At 36.2% G+C, this 18,126-nt stretch overlaps 1 protein-coding gene and 1 long non-coding RNA gene across 4 annotated transcripts in view; one reads left to right on the top strand and one right to left on the bottom strand.

Annotated features, from left to right (window-relative positions):
• The window catches only part of LOC149534953 (uncharacterized), a 228,990-nt gene that overhangs the window by 105,540 nt on the left and 105,324 nt on the right, over positions 1–18,126 (top strand). The window lies entirely within an intron of this gene.
• LOC149534954 (uncharacterized) overlaps positions 1–18,126 on the bottom strand; it is a 213,763-nt gene that overhangs the window by 104,625 nt on the left and 91,012 nt on the right. For 2 of the 3 annotated variants that reach the window (XM_089804696.1, XM_089804697.1), the window contains exons 7-10: positions 10,930–11,131; positions 10,173–10,596; positions 10,000–10,046; positions 9,614–9,711 (exon numbers count right to left, since the gene is read on the bottom strand). In XM_089804696.1, the coding sequence (XP_089660822.1) occupies positions 9,614–9,711; positions 10,000–10,046; positions 10,173–10,596; positions 10,930–11,131 (771 nt within the window). Of the gene's footprint in view, positions 1–9,613; positions 9,712–9,999; positions 10,047–10,172; positions 10,618–10,929; positions 11,132–18,126 lie in introns of all 3 variants that reach the window. The other variant, XM_089804695.1, reaches the window with a different exon arrangement.

Genomic DNA, 18,126 nt, shown 5'->3' with positions numbered 1-18,126 from the left:
CAGGTTCGTCAAGGCGAACACCTACAAATAGTACATTACCATGACTTGGAGTAATCCTCTGGGGGGTACGGCCAAGGATGGCATTTTACATTGACAAATACATAGATATTCAGAACGGGATGATTCTTCGCCCTTAGTACCTCACTTGCCGCAAGACTCATGTCCCCTGCACCTCTTTCGGATCTTTTAGGGTGGGCTCACACTAGCTTCGTCAAGGCGAACACCTACAGAGAGTACATTACCATGACTTGGAGTAATCCTCTGGAGGGTACGACCGAGGATGGCATTTTACACTGACAAATACATAGATATTCAGAACAGGATGATTCTTCGCCCTTAGTACCTCACTCGCTGCAAGACTCATGTCCCCTGCACCTCTTTGGGATCTTTTAGGGTGGGCTCACAGTAGCTTCGTATTCAAATGAACCGACAGATTGTCAAAAAAGATAGGATTTTCCGCCTCTGCTCTCTTGGGGAAGTGGTGTCAGAGACACATTTTGTTTTTCATTGCCCCATTCACTATGAGATCAAGGGGAGATTCTACTGCCTATTCAAAGGGTGCCTATCCTATTTCTTCAAATACAAAGATCAGCAATGCCTTGCATTTTATCTGCAGGAAGCCATATGGCTTTGTGTTCACACTCTCAAGTCTAAATGCTTGCTGGGAAAGAATTCTAACCATCTCATCACATCCTTCACTCTTGGGTCTCCTACCTAAGGGACAAAGAGGTCGCATGACCTTTCCTCCGGTTCTACGAGCCACTTGATCTCTATGAGTCATTGCAATGGGTACACTCGGCAACCCCACCCTACCACCAACAATACCTCGAGACAGCCCAAGACCATTACGCGCCTTTGCCTCAAGCTGTATTCTTCGGTTTTGGGGTACTTCTCGCATGTGAGAAGTACTTAGGCTCTTCTTGCTTCTTATAGTCTCCTTGCTTCTTGTTTTTTGCCTTTCGTTTTCCTATTTTGTTCTTTCCACGAACACCATTTGGTGCTCCCACTGCTGGTTGTAGGCCTATTATAATCTCTTTACTCCCTTAGATCCATTTGTGACCTCCTATTGGACATTAATAAATTTATCTTATCTTATCTGCTGCATCCAACGATTTTCTTTTTGCATTTTCTTGTTCCTTTCCTTTTGCTGATTTGCGTTCTTCTATTCTAATTTCACCTTTCAAATTGGTATTTTGTTATGATGTCGAATTTCCAAAATTTAGCTTTAGTGGGTGGGTTCCCGCTCCCTCATCTTCCAACCTAACCCACCCATCTCCCCACTTCCTAGTTCACCAACTTATTTGGTACAAGAAAATAGGTTACTTGCCCTGAAAGTTGACAAAAACCAAAACTAATAGATCTAGAACTATCTTACAAAAAGATATTAAACTCCCTTCTATCAACTAGAGTTTACAAGTGCCTCAATAAGAGCTATTTTTTGGTCTCCATTCTATGAGAATGAATGGGAGACCAATGATTTCTCTGCTTAGTACATTGTCCAAGCGAGGAGTAACTCAAACGCATCAATTGTTCCCTCTTTAGTACAAGTGGCTCCTTCCATAAACTAAAACAGAAGTCTAATTGAGCAACCTTCATTTTATCTCTATTTAGATTACATGGACATGGCAAGTAGATCATAACTAAGAATTAGTAAGCTACAATTCTAAAATGAGGATTTCAAAAGTTCAACCATTGCAGGATCACTATTTGTCATACGTTTGATGATGACTAGGACTAAGAATTACATGGACATGGACATGGCAAGTAGATCATACTAAGAATTAGTAAGCTAGAATTTTAAAATGGGGATTTTGACAAGTTCATCCATTGCAGGATCACTATTTGTCATAGGTTTGATGATGACCAAGACCTACTCTTACCCTACACTTTAGATTAAAAGTTTCTAGCTACATTTTTGTCTCTAAAATATCTAAGTACATTGTATTATCATGCGAAAGACAAGAAATATATTCTACCTACATTTTTGTCTCTATAAAATCAAAGTTGATTGCATTATCATGTGAAAGACAAGAAATATATTTTGTATTCTCTCTATGTTTGTGTGTAATCACATGTCTAAAAATACATTAAGGGGTCCAATAATAGCTGTGACATCAACAAAACATCTTATTAGGATATTCATTCGCAATACAATAGAAATTATGGTTAGGCATACAAGCATAGGAGCGTAAGATGTGTCCCTTAAGACATCCAATGAAGAACAGGCAACCCCTCTTATTAGAGCGTCAAAGCAAGTGCTAGAGAACACTTTGGGATCAAGGCCCTCAAACATTTTCAGAAGAAGAACATCATTGAAGCTAATAAGGAAGAAATTATCTCTGATACGCAGCAACTTTACCACCAAATTTGGTTCTAGCATCGAGTTGTTGGAGAACAAAGTAAGACAAGGGTTGAATAGAAGTTATGCAGCAAGTTCAATGACCCTCTCAAGTTTAATGGAAATAAGTTGTGTCCCTTTTCCCTGGCAGTTACTTTTGAGTCCTGTATTTTTTATTAGTAAAGTGTTGTATACACATGAATCAAAACCACATTCCTATTCCTAATGCCATGCATATATTAAAACCTTATGTTCAATGTTAGGTAAATGTGGACTCAAATCATAATATTAATTCGATGCAAATCAAAGACATTAAGCATTAAATTGATGATGTGGTATGACTAAAAAAAAAATAGATGGTTGATATGTGGTTGATCACAGAGATATTTTAACATTTCAGAATCATACTTCGGTGACAACCCTACATTCTGTTTACCCACATTTATTGTATTATTAAAATGACTCTACATTCACATATCTGATTTTATTAATGCTTATCTATGCATCTAAATGCTTTAGTTTTTGATGTTCAAGAAAATTTAGACTAGGAAGACATAACAATCAAACCACCTTCACTCTCATTGTGAATGTCTTATTCATTTCTAGCTCCTATAGATGATAACATATAGCTCCCATATAGTTTAGCATATAATCTGGAAAAATATCCCTTAGCAAATCTATATGGATCTAGTTAAATTTGTTTATGAGTTGGCTATTAAGATATTATTCGGAGAAATGAACTCTTCGTCTGAAAATAGGTTTATTAAACTGGCAAGCACTTGCCTATCTTGCAATCAACAAGTACATAATGTTCACATGATAGAGTATAGTATATTCAAATCACTATGACTTAGACATTATTCATTCTTGACACAGGGACAGGGTAAATTCAAGCCAAAACACTTTAAATATATCACAAGCCCTGCTCAGAGTTACAAACGGAATCAATATAATTATCACATGAAACAATGGAAACATGATCCACATAAGACTCAGCAATTGGCAGCTTAAAAGAAGTTTGTCAATAGGTTCGACTGTGAGGCCTTTCGGGTTTCGGTCATATACAATGAATTTATTAAGTTATAATCCAAATTCACATCCTATCCTACTTCTCCATATATCATATATCTACTCCCTGCCTCTTCTATCTCTAACCAAGCTTCTTATATAGCCAACTAAGCCACAAGTAGGCTAGTCAAGCATTTAATTACATTATAGGTCCAACCTAGGAAGAGTAAACCAAAACGACGCTAAATGGAACATAAGGCAAGGCATACTTGAAGGTGGATCCACACATGTCCTAGGAGTCGACTCCTAACTTCACAACACGTCATGTTAACATAAGAAACCGTGCCAAAAGAAACAACATGCCTCGCTAGAATGAAATACACTGAAGACAAAGACCGCAAAGAACGGTTCACAACTCGAGAAATACAAACGATCAAGGCTTGCACTCTTAGGAGGAGGATCAAGGATAGGTCCTCGTCATCATGTTAACTGTGCACAACACGACACTAACAGTAGCAACGACTACTTCACGAACAAGAGATTGGTACAGAAAACTATATATATATATATATATATATTATTATTATTTTTTTTTATTTTTTATTTTTATTTTATTTTTTGGTTGATGCCAAATTGCTCCATGACCCAAGATGCTCCTGCATCAAACACCTAGGGTTAATAAAGAATTGATGTCCACATCAGGCACTGCTCATATTCTGACCTAAATTATATAGATCCAACTCAGCTTGTGTAATCCATGAACTATCTTCAACTAGTTTGTCTTTCCATTGAACTAAGTATTCCATGTAATCCTTTCCTTTGGTACTCTTTCTTACTCTGCTATTCAGAATCTTTTCAATGCCCTTCTTTTTTCTTTCTAGGATAATCTAGGTTATTGTCATTCTCATCTTCTAATTCATATTACTCAAAGATATCTGCAATGTTAAATACAGGCGATATATCCATATCTTCTCGTAATTCCACTTCATAGGCATTTCCACTGTCACATTTCTTCAAAATCTTACAAGCTCCAAACTTCTTCATTTTCAGCATACTATAGGTACCAACTGGAAATCTATACTTCTTAAAATTTATCATAACCTCATCACCAACTTCAAAAGATTTTTGTCTCTTCCTTTTATCAGCACTCCGTTTATAATTTTGATTACTATCTTCCAAATTTCTTTCAACTTCCTCAGGTAAAGTCTTCATGAAAATTGTAAAGTCCTCAGCTTTAGCACTCCTTGTCTTAGTAGGCAATTCTCTCAACTCTGTAATTCCTTTAGGGTGAAATCTAGTAACAATCTCAAAAGGTGTCTTCTTAGTGCTTCTTTCCACAAAGTTATTGTATGCAAACTCTGCTTGTGCCAAGACTAAATCCCAATTAGCAGGCTTATCTCCAACAAAGCATCTTAGTAAGTTACCAAAAATTTTGTTCACCACTTCAATTTGTCCATCTCTCTAAGGGTGAAATGTAGAACTAAACTTCAACTCTACATTCATCTTTTTCGAAAGTGTTCTCCAAAAATAACCAGTAAACTTAGTGTCTCTATCTAAAGCAATAGTCTTAGGCAAACCATGTAATCTCACTACTTACTTGAAAAATAACTCAGCAACATGCAATGCATCAAAAGTCTTCTTACAAGGTATAAAATGTGTCATCTTTGAAAATTATGCTATTTGACTAGTTCCTTTTGCTATTTGACAAATTATGCATCTTCAAGCGATTCGTTGCGCATCCCTATAAATTTGTGGCCAAAAGTATCTCTGAGAAATCAGTAAAACAGTCTTGTCAACCCCAAAATGTCCAACAAGTCCACCACTATGTTTCTCTTTTATTATGTTCTCTCTCAAAGATACACTAGGTATGCATAATTGAATTCCTTTGAACAACATATCCTCTTGAATGAAATAATCAGTTCACTTATCACTCACTGTCTATTTCTTACAAACTTTCCAAGGTTCTGCAAAATCCAAATTAGTCTCATACAAACACTTCAAGTCATCAAAGCCAAGTACCTCAACTCTCATCTCTATCAACAAATTTCTTCTTCGGCTCAATGCATCAATAACTTCATTTAACTGCCCACTCTTATGCTTCAATGAAAAAAAAAAACTTTGCAAGAACTCAACCCAATTCATATGTATCTGATTCAATTCTGACTTCACAAATACTGCAAAGTTTTATGGTCAATGTACAATACAAAATCATTAGGTATTAGGTAATGTTTCCACTTCTTTAGAGCTTGAAAAATAACATAGAATTCGTGATCATAAACTCAATATTTTCTCTTAGCATCATTCAATTTCTCACTAAAGAAAGTTATAGGTCTTCCTTCTTGACTCAAAACAGCTCCAATTGCACTCCCACTAGCATCACATTCAACTTGAAAACTTTACTGAAATCAAGCAAAGCAAGTGTAGGCAATTCTACAATATTTTGTTTCAATATTTTAAAACTCTTTTGTGCTCCATGTGTCCATTTGAAATCCCTTTTATTTGCTCTCATAGTCTCAGTCATAGCATTACAAATAGAACTGAAATTCTTGCTAAACTTCCTGTAAAAACTTTCCAATCCATGAAATGATCTTACCTCTCCAACATTCTTAGGTATAGGCAATCAAGAATTACGCTGACCTATTCAGGGTCCATCTTTAATCCATCAGCTAAAATTACAAAAGCAAGGTATACAATCTCCTATTTCATAAACGAACATTTCTTCAAGTTAATCAGCAACTTTTTCTCTTTCAATCTCTACAATACTTGTCTAATGTGTTCAAGGTGCTCTTTCTTACTTTTATTGAATATCAAAATGTCATCAAGGTATACAATCACAAACTTACCCACGAAACTTTTCAAAACTTCATTCATCAACCTCATCAAAGTACTAGGTGCAATATAGTTAGACCAAATGGCATAACCAACCATTGATACAAACCTTCATTAGTCTTAAAAGCAATATTTCATTCATCTCCTTCTCTTATTCTAATATGGTGATATTCACTTTTCAAAACAATCTTTGTAAAATATTTTGCTCCACTCAAACTATCATTATGTCATCCATCTGAGGCAAAGGAAATCTGTATATCACTGTTATCTTATTTATAGCTCTAGAATCAGTGCACATTCTCCATTCTTCTTAGGTGTTAATATCACAGGTACAACACATGGACTCAAACTTTCTTTGATCAACCCTTTCTCTAGCAATTCCTGCACCTGTCTATTCAGCTCAATCTTCTCATTAGGTGTTAACCTATGTGGTGCTTTATTAGACAAACTAGCTCCAAGTATCAAATCCATAAAATGACTTATACTTCTCATAAGAGGCAAACCATCAAGTACATTATCAGAAATGATGTCATAAATTTTGTCAGCAAAGATTTAATCTCGAGTGCATGTTCTAATTCATCTTGTTTCTCAGTTTTCCTTGTAATCAAACATAAAAAAACATTCAATTCTTTCATCTCTCTTGCAAACTTATTACCCTCAACTAAACATCTTCTAACTGTAGTACAGTGATTGTCACTCAACTTTTTCCACCAAAGCTAACAATATTTGTTTCATCCCATTCACCCAAATAGTCTATTGAACCAATCTACCATCATGCAAAGCTTGTCTGTCGTACTACCAAGGTCTTCCCAAAAGAATATAACAACAATCCATAGGCACAATATCACACAAGACTTCATCATGACAATTCCCAATTTTAAATTTGACAAGGCATTGTTCACTTACAAGTAATTTATGCTCCTTCTAGATACAAGCAACATGGTAAGGCTTAGGGTGTCTCAACCTCTGCAACTTCAATTTGTTAACTAGCTCTTTAGATGCCAAATTATCATAACTTTCACTATCAATGATTACCTTGCAACATTTTCTAACAATCTTATATCTAGTCTTGAATAAACTTCTTCTCAAAACTAGTTCTTCATCAGTTTCTTCATTCCACAAGACTCTTCTCACCCTTTTCAGGTTCATTAGATGTTTCATCAAGTTATTCACAAGCCAAAGTATTTCTGCTATACCTCGAGCTTTCGTTCCAGAGTTAGTATATTCAAAAGCTCTATGACCTTCTCCACATTTGTAACAAGTACCCTTAAACCAAGATCTCTCTTCGCTTTTTCCATTATTGTTATTCCTAGAGTAACCAGTATAGCTCCCTCTAGAGTAATTACCTCTTTTACCAACATGCTCATCCTTTCTCTTGCACTATATTGTCTAATCTACTACTTTCTCCATAAGTTTTGAGTCTGCTTCTTTGAAATCTACCAACTCTTCCTCTCTGTCTTTGATCATGTTTCTTTGTCAATCTTTCTTCAACCTACAAAAGCAAATTGATATGCTTCCTCCACACTATCCATCTTAACATAGTTGATATCATCTTGAATTGATATTCTTAGGCCATTTAGGTATCTAGTCACCTTTTCCACTTCATCATCCACGATTTCACATGCCCAGATTTGGTATCTAGTTTGTATATTCCTTCATACTCATGTCTTTTTGCCTTACATTTTGCATCTTCCTCAGCAAACTAACCTGGTAGTCTGCAAGGAGAAACTTGTTTTTCATCTTTCCAAGCATTTTTATCCATGTCTTCATCTTTTCCTTTCCTCTCTTATGTCTATCAGCTTGCAAATGATCCCACCAAAGAGATGCATGACCTTTCAACTTTGCACTGCTATCTTAACCTTCTTATTATCAGGAGTAGCTTTATACTGAAAATACTTTTCTATTTCAAAGATCCAATCAAATACCACATCAGTCTTATTAGGTTCTTCATCATAGCAAGCAACTTGAACAGCAGGTCTAGCATTTTCTCTAGACAAAACTCTCAGAAGACTTTCTTAATCTTGTTCAACCTCAAGTTCAGGATTAGGGTTAGGTATTGCTTCTTACTTGTCACTAACATCTTCATGATGTACTCCTCTTCTCTGGATTGTCTCCATAGCTTTAAGTCTGGTTGCAATCTGCCTCAACATATCCATTATAGCACTATCAACATTTCCTCTTCCACGAACTTCTTGACAATAGTTCCTACAAGATCGTAACCTTCTACAAGTTATAGGTCAGATCTCACACCTGCCACCCTACAACCAATCCAATAAGGTTCCCCACGATCCAATCCACAAGACACAACTCGCTCTGATATTCATTATAGAGTTACACACGGAAGCAATATAATTATCACATGAAACAATGGAAACATGATCCATATAAGACTCGGCAATTGGCAGCCAAACTGATGTAATAATTAAAAGAAGTCTGTCAACAAGCTCAGCTATGAGGCCTTTCGGGTTTCCAACATATACAATGAATTTATGAAGTTAGAATCCAAATTCGCATCCTATCTTGCTTCTCCATATATCATGTATCTTCTCCCTGCCTCTTCTATCTCTAACCAAGCTTGTTATATAGTCAGCTAATCAAGCATTTAATTAAATTATAGGTCCAACCTAGGAAGAGTAAACCAAAACGACTCTAAATGGAACATAAAGCAATGTGCACTTGAAGGTGGATCCACACGTGTCCTAGGAATTGGCTCGTAACTTCACAACACGTCATGTTAACATAAGAAACCATGCCAAAAGAAACAACACGCCTTGCTAGAATGAAACACGCAACTCGAGAAATACAAATACAAATGATCAAGGCCTTCGCTCTTAGGAGGAGAATCAAGGACAGTTCCTCCTCATCATGTTAACTACGCATAACACAACACCAATAGCAGCAATGGCTACTTCAGGAACAATAGACTGGTACAGAAAACTATATATGTATATATATATGTTTTTTTTTTTTTTTTTTTTTTTTTTTTTTTTTTTTTTTTAATTTAAATTTTAGGTTTGGTTAATGCAAGATCCCTCTAAGACCCAAGATGCTCCTGCATCAATTCCCTATTACAAGGAGATATATATTCGTTAAATGTTTAACAATGATTTATCTATATACATTATGTTGATGCCCACTGACTACTAGCGTGTCCTATTTAACCAATACCCTACATTTGACTAACAATATAAGAAAACACAATAAAAGTCAGTCCAACCATTCCTATGCCATTTCAAGATTCTTCAAATCTGTGTTGTAAATAATTGCATCTACCTCATCATTATTCAAATCTAGAAACAGTTCAAGAGAATAAAACTTAAGAAATAGTGTTGATTTATTTCTTCCAATTAACATTCATAAGATACCACGCATCATATATCATTTGAGAGAAAAGACAAACATATCATCCCTCATCAGACATTTGTCACAAATTCTTACCATTGAGCCTTCTTTTTATTTTTCTTTGCCTTTGCATAGTGAAATTTGGCCACATCCATAGAACTCATGTGTATGCCAAAAGCTTCAACAGGACAAGTCTGTAAATAGAAAATACCAGTTTCAAAGTCAGTTTAATTTTAACCAAAAGGATCATCCACCAGTTCCTTAACCTTTCTACACTTCACCTAAAAGCTTGCCATTGATCCTACGACAAACATTCTTTTAAAATGTTGATCACTTGAGAAAAAATAAAAATATCATAAGAGAATTTAAATTTATTGCATGAATTGTCTCATAGATCACTCAACATGATAGGTGATTATACTAAAGATAAAAAATAGGAAAGTGGAACAGAAGAATCCAGATGATTAGTTCTGATTACTTACTTCTAGAGATTGACTAGAGCAAAAAGAGGCTTCATGTGCCAACATATCTGCTCTCCATGTACAAGCTCAAATAAAGCATTGAATCCTCAAAATAATGTCTAGGTAAATACAATAGCTATGCAAAGAAAACATTATATATTATACTAAAATAGAAAATGAGATTTTAAACTCACAGTTGCTATATGAATCAGTATTCTCGATCACTGAAGAAGATTCTGCAAGTATATCATAATTAAATTTGACTGGTTCATTTTCATCAAACTCCTCGATAGGGTCTATATCTTCAAAGAAATTTGTTTTAGAATTACTCCGGACCATGCCACCTCCCTGTTTTAGTTCTCCAGAAATCTTCTGGCTCCCAGTTTGTTCAGTGAAACCCAAATCAAAATGCTTGGAGTGGTTAGCAGGTCCATTCTTTTGGACTTCAAGACCTAGAGATTCCTTCCTCAAAGAACTATAAATATTTTCTTCATTTTCAATATCTTCCCAAGATGTGGAATTATCATTTGCATTTTTGGTCAGCACCTCAGTTAGTATACTTTGTTCTCTTTCTTCCAAGGAAGATACTTTACCAACATTGACAGTATAATCAAAGACCTGAGTCCACAAGATCAAAGTCTGAATGGCATCATCGTTATGCATCCTAAAATGTTGTAAATATCATGCTTAGACTTAAAATTAATTTCTATTTCAAATAATATGCAGTATATATTTGTCATGCATGCCATTTAATATGCCAATCTTCTCTCGTTTCAATTACCTTTTCTTCACAATTTCAGATGAACACTCTGACACAGTAAAAGAATTAGAGTATCCTAACATCTATAACTCTTAAAGGCTCTTTTAAATGCTACAGATGCAGCCATCTATAATATGCCAGATACACAGAATAAACAAGAAAATTAAGTGTATAAACAATCTTGTGTTAACCTTATCTGAAACAGAAGTACATGTAGCATGTTGATCTTCTTGTGGGATCAAGTTTGTGCCTTGAAATTCTTCCTCGGTATCAGACAAACTGCCATTTAGAATAAGTTCTTTGGCTACAGTATTGATGTGCTCTTTGAAACATTTAATATCTGCATCTCCATCAAAGTTCACCTCTAATATTGAAGCTTCTGTAGGCCCATACCTGCAATTTTAGTTTAAAATGTCTCTAAGTAAATGGTGTACACCCATAAACTCAATAGCTTTGGTGAGCATAACTAAGTAAATAAGTTGTAAAAATATTGATAGTTGTATCAACCAGATATATTTTACAAATTATGCACTGAAACTAGGAAAGCGATGCCATGTACTTACGTAGGATCATCCAAGTTCAAGTCTATGTTAATTATTATTTAATCTTCACCAAAGAATTATATTGTGCTTCCAAAGATACATTTAGGTTTACAACCTAAGGTAGACAGAAAAGATTCACATCATGAATCTTGGGTTCCTTTATATTATCAAACTTTGCTATGCATTAATTTCCTCACAGCTTCCACATAGTTTATAGGAGTAAAATGTTAAGAGTTGTCAACAATTGATCTTGTTGAGTGGATGTTTTGCAAATGACAATTGTACAAGCATTCTTGCAAAATGGTGTTACCAGCCACATTGTATGTGACAAAGTCTTTCCTACCTTAAAGGGAACACTCCCCCTTCTCACTATTCCTTGGATCAACTCAAGGTAAGCAAGAAGTTTAGAGGTACTTTAAAAGGTTGTTACTAATATTCTTTCCTCTTGTTTCAAGAAAGAATCCACTTACTTGCGGAGTGGATAATGGACAAGATGGACCTCTTAACTACACTTCTATCCTAAAATTGTAAACAGTGATACTAACATCCCCACACCAACTCACAGGCTGATCGAAAGCGTATTGGCTTAGATCTATTCTATTTTTTCTATATTATTGAAGAAAATCACTATTATTGGGGCACACAGACTTCCAGAAGTAGATGATTTCCGAATTCTAGGCCTGTAAGCTATTCTAGTTCAGAATTATGAAAGTAACTTAATTCCAATAACTTGCATGAATATGAGACAGTAATACATACTATAGTCATAACTTCTAGTTTGTATTACAATCACTGCCTCCAATCACAACTTCAAAACAAATTGCTTCTTGTACTCACTTTGCTCCAAATTTACACAAGATTAACATGAACCAAAAGATAGCAAACACAAATTACAATCATAGCTTCCAATTTGATCTACCACAATTGCTTCTAGACACAGCGTCAACTCAAAATGCTCTTTATATTCACTTTTCTTTCAAATTGTACAACAAATCATAGTTATGTTTGCACAAAAATGGCAGAGCTCTCTTGTATATAAAAAAGATGATCATTTACAATGAAGGGCACTCCTTTACATAGACAAAGGAGTAAGAGAGAAATGGAGAAAACAAGCGGGAGAAACTCAACCGCCTTGACTAAGTCAAACTAAGAAAGAAATTTATTGGATTACATAACTGAAGATATGTGTAATCGGATTACATGCAAATGGATTACACACAACATATCTTTTGAAACTGCAAAGCTGAAAATATTTGAACAAACTTGAAGAAAAAACTGAAAAATGTTGAATCAATCTTAAAGATTGTCAGCCAAAGCCTTCCTTGTATTTCATAATGCAATCATGAAGCATTGAAGGATCTGGAATTCCCATCTGCTATATATTTGCATTCACCTTAATTACAGTGTTGTGACACTTCTTGACAATTTGGTAGTTCTATGAAATAGACTCCCATATGTGTTTTGCTGAAAACTTGTAGGTTGAGAACCTATTCATCACCTGTACTCTAAGTTCATCTGATTCAAATTTAGCATTGACCTTGTCAATGAATTTTGAAGTCATGTCTTCCTCTATCCTCAATTGCTTTAGATCATTCAAAATGTCAATTTCCACAATATTGCAGCTTCTAAGGGCTTCTTGTACCTCTTTTACCAACCTTTCGATTACTCAAGCCTTATGACCCATGAGCCCTTGGTATTCATAGCACAAGTCTGTAGATGGGATGATATCATATATGACCAAGACATCCAGGTCAGAATCTAACATTTTGTCCCATATGCTCAGATCTTCGTCCAACATTTTTAGTTCTTGGTTGAAGGAAGAAAGCATATCATTAAGCCTTTCTTCAGTACCTCTGAGACGTTCAAGAACTTAGCATGTCTTTGTGGACTAAACTCCCTTTGTGATGATTTGTTCAACCAAGACTTTGCCACTTCAGCCCTCCGATTCACCTATTTTGAATGTGGTGTGGTGACAACAGATAGTGAAGATTGTTGGTGAATGATCTCAGGAAGGCGAGCATTCTCCAACTTGAGTTGGTTCTTCTCCCAGAGTTCATTATTTCATTTGGACAAGGTAGAAACTACATCTTGTGCATCCTCTTGGCATCTCACTTGCGACTACCTTCCAAGTTCATTTTTTATGAACTTGCAATCTGAGAGATGAAGCTCTTTGGGCGGCTTCTCCACTAAAGGTTCTACAATTTCAGCATACTTGGTTTTCTCAGAATAAACTAGGATTCGTTGGACAACCTCTGCCTTACTTCTAGAAGTTTGGATTTGTTCTTCTTTGGAAAAAGGTCATCTATTGGTAACTTGATCTTCCTCCTCTTCATAGTAATATTGCCCAACCATGCTCATAAGCTGAAATATTCTTTAGTTGAGACTAGGATGGTGGCTATGGCATACATTGATCTTGATTGTATCTTTGTTGCCATAGTACAGGCCTCGTTTTGCATGGATATAGCCATGGGCATTCTTTGCAATGATCCTGACATAAACATTTTGAACCCTGCAAGTGAGGTATCAAGTTGGGAAACTTGTTCCTCTGTGAGAGTCGAGAAATTAGAGAAAGCTTTAAACACAGTCTCCAAACTTTCACATTATTTCGTTGTGAGAACGGAAGGAGCCGCATTAGAGATAAGCAATGTCGAGGTGTTCACTTCGGAAATAGGAATGGTGAGTGTGAACATTGTACAGAAGAAATCCACATTAGTATCCAATGCAGCTAAGAAAGGTTCAGGATGGATGGTTCTCAGTTGCTTGGTCGTTGTGAGGAGAAAGGATCACTACTTCTTCCTCCTCATTTGATTCTTGTGCTTTGACAGAAGCTAGAGAAGAATGCGATGTTGGAATGACAGCCTTTCCTCCCTTGAGCTTCAATTTGAAACTCTTTTCCCGCTCTAAGGTGAACGAATCGTCTTTCTTCTTACCTTGAACCTAATATTTCCTGCCCATAGGACCAAAATGGTTTCAATCCACACTAGCCTTCAACTTTATCCTTTTTAGCTCCTTACTTTTCAGCCATGAATTGGTGTTCATCAAGATAAATTGAAACCAGTAAAATATTGGGGTTGATTCCTTTTGCTGCCATAGAATGGGGGTAGGAAGAAGCTCCTCAGCTTAACTACTGTGATATTCTTGGTCTAAGGTCATGTCATAATCCTCAACCCCTTCAGGAATAGGGACTAAGTTGAGATCGACAATTTGTTGTAATGTGAACAAGCTATAGTCTATTTTGGTCACATCTATCTAAGCATCCTCCATGAGGTGAACATGGGCGAATGTCGTCTTCATTTTGGAGTCGATGCCCCTATAATCAAAATCTGCCCTGGATTTGAACTTCTTCAATGTGATTAGCTGAAGTTCAAATTCCATAACCTTGGCTTTGTGCACTGTGGTCAATGAATTCTTGCCTATCTAAAAAGGATTCGTAGATGAGATCCCAAATCCTGGCTTGTGTTGACTGGTTTAATACACCTGCACCGCCATCAGCTATGAGGATAATCCTATCAATAGGATACCTCGATAAAGTGTAGGGCTCTCCTTCAAAGTAGTCAACTCTCATAAAGGTGAATTGGGAACTATAAGAATAGACACCCATATTGACTTACCTTTTCCCATGCTTCCTCAAACACCCTCTTTGTAGCCAAAGATTTGTCAAAGCGACACTTGAAATGCCCATAGAAGGTGTTAATGTTTAGCGTCAGAAGAAGCAAAACATGAATCTCTTATCTTACCACTATTTGCTATGCACCACAGAGATATAAGCATCTGAATTATGTTACCACTGTCTTCTATGCACCACAGAGATATAAGCATACGTGCATATATCCATATTGACATATGCATGCATATACGTATACTTACACCTCTGCCATGCATCAAAATTATTGACAATGAAGAAAGCATATTATTGACCAACTTATAATGGTCGGGCTTCATATTATCAGCGACTTTAATGTCCTGCTTGTATCAGGTTTCATACCCTCGTGCTTTGCCTCTATCAAGTGTTAATAATTATCGGGCCCTTGATTTATTATCGGGCGGTGGCTTATGAATTTGTTTTGGCAGTTATCTTAACTAACATGCCTCTGAAGAGGCATGTCCCTACGTGGCTCTTGGGCCACGTAGAGACATGACTCTTAGGAGTCATGTCTTTCCACTGCCTATATATACTTACTCACTGCCGCAGGGAAAAACATCAATATAAGGCATACAAGTACCTGCAGAGAAACATCAATATTGTGAAATATTACTGTTATCATCTTCACCTATTTTGTTATACAGCAATCCAGTGCATTGACTACTGCTGAAGGAGGAAGACAATCAAATATTTTGCTGCAAGTCATAGTTAGAGATAAGTACTTATATTCTGCATAATTCAAATTAGAACTTATCTGCAACCATTATTTTGTAATCGTTTATCTATCAAAGATCCACTATATTTAACAAAAGGTTTCTTGTACCCTCTTGTAGTGGTACTTACTCTGTGTAAGAGTGAACTACTCATGATAGCTCCAAACAGGAACTAGGGCGCTACCTCCCTTGGTGGAGAGCACTGAGAATGTCCCCATAGTTGCAGTAATGTGAACCAGATAAGAATTCATGTGGAATGAGATAGAGATCTTCACATTATCCAATTGTTCACATATTGTTGTACTTATGATATCTCCCCAATAGATGTGTTCTCTCCTTTCAAGAATTTGGTAGATGGACTTATACATCCATAGCTCAAAGCGATTGGATTCTCTAAGGCTACAAACTATGCTCAGATGAGTGATCAACTCATTGACTTCTTGGGAGAAATCAGTCATGTGCATTACTTTGGGCCATCTAGACAAATTTTCTCTCTTGTTGATCAACCACTTGTCGTTAGAATGCTTGATGTAATCAAGCTTGTTCTCATTCCATGGCTGCAAAGATTTCTCTTTGGTTAAATCCACGCACTACAGACTCTTGCAAACTTTGAAAATCTTCTCTATCACATCTAAATGTAGGCTGAAAACAACTTTCTCATCTACTTCTTTGACCATTATGGATTTGGCATCAAAATGGTTTGCACATTCCCATACGAACTCAGGCTCAAGGGCTGCCATGGGAAAGGAAGACACCAAGTGAATGTTACTTCTCTTGATCCACAATATGTCTTGTTGGGAAGACGTCTCAATCCTTTATAAGAAATCTGCCATGTCAATATGACCAATTTCCATGTCTGTGATCTCATCGAAGGACAATGAAACTAGAGATGGGGCGCTATGTGCTAGTTCCTTTTCATATTGGTATTTCATTTTTCCTAGTCCTCTTGAAGACATGGATTTCTCGAACATATCTTGAGCTGCAACATGAAAGTTCCAAAGGGTGAAAACGTCATCTGATGGGATTGGATCCAATAAAGCTTTGCGATTTGAGTCACAATGTGTAATAACCACCCTTTTTTTTGTTTTTATGAGGAGACTTGTAGACTACTAAGTATTATCAATTAGAGTGCTATTTTCAACATGCCATTTTGACAAACACTTCGCAAACATACAACAATAACTACGCAAAGTCTAGAACCTCCTTATTTTCTGATAAAATATTGATTTTGCAATAGAAATGTTTACATACAATTGCCTTATAGGCAGCAGCAAATATTCAGACTAGTATTTAACAATTACAATGCCTAAAATGAACAGTATGATGAAAGGTACCTGGAAGTAAATGCTGTAGTGATCTGCAAATGAAATGACAGCATCCCAACATTTAATTGGCAAGAGTGGACAAGAAACTCAATGCAACACTGTTCGTGCACTGTAGCAGCACTATTCATGACACTATAGCAAAATCATTATTCACAAGACTATAGCAAAAACACTATTCATGCACACTATAGCAAAACACCATTTATGCACACTATAGCAAAAACACTATTCACACGCACTGTAGCAAGAACACTATTCACATGCACTGTAGCAAACACTATTCATGGCTGCAGAACCTGAACTTCAGAGCTCTTAAATTATGTATGAAATCACCAATAAATCCCATTGTGTTTCCTGAATGAAAACACCCAATAATCCTCCTGACTGTGTCTTTCAACAGTGAAGAGAATGCTAGCAAAGAGAGATTTCATCCTTCAAGCTCAACAATTAGATTTCCTAAAAATCCAATAGCATAATAGTAATATCATCCAAGCATCCCCAACTCATTCCAGCCAAGAGAATATAAAGTCCTCCAAGAAGTCGACTTCATTTGCATAAGCAATGTGGGATAAATGAGAAACACCTTTTTAAAATAACTTTATAAAAAGTGACTTAATTAACAAGTCTTTTATTTAATTATCACTTTATAATAAAGTAAATTAACTTTGGCATTAAAATCATATAAGAGTCGAACCTAGAATACAATGTATGATAGCTCGTCGAAAAGAGCTCAACCAAATCCACCAAACCGAACACTGCAAATTTCAATATCACTTGACTCCCACTGACTTACTAAAAATAGTAACTCCTGAAAATACTACCAAATGAACTCTCTAATCACTTCATTAGCCTATAGAAGCTCATGTCATAGGCCAATCTATTGACCCTGATGGTCACATTAAGTAGGGGACATTACAATCCGCCCCCCTTGAAATTGCATGTCCTCAAGCAATCTCAGTTCTTGATGTTGCAATACCTACTCTTTTTCCCAAGTAGCATCCTCCTCTGACAGGTTTCTCCACTTAACCAAGAGTTCCTTAACTACCCTATTCCTAAGAGTCCTCTCTCTAGTATCCAGAATAGCTTTAGGGACCAATGCAAGCTTACCCTCATCCAATGGTGGCAAATCTGCAGAAGGCACAATTCATTGACCAATGGCTTTCTT

Source organism: Cupressus sempervirens, chromosome 10, assembly GCF_028749045.1.
Source record: "Cupressus sempervirens isolate cs-2001-9-10 chromosome 10, ASM2874904v1, whole genome shotgun sequence".
NCBI lineage: Eukaryota > Viridiplantae > Streptophyta > Pinopsida > Cupressales > Cupressaceae > Cupressus > Cupressus sempervirens.
Note: the sequence above shows the minus strand (reverse complement) of the source record. Positions and strands in the feature narration are given on the sequence as shown.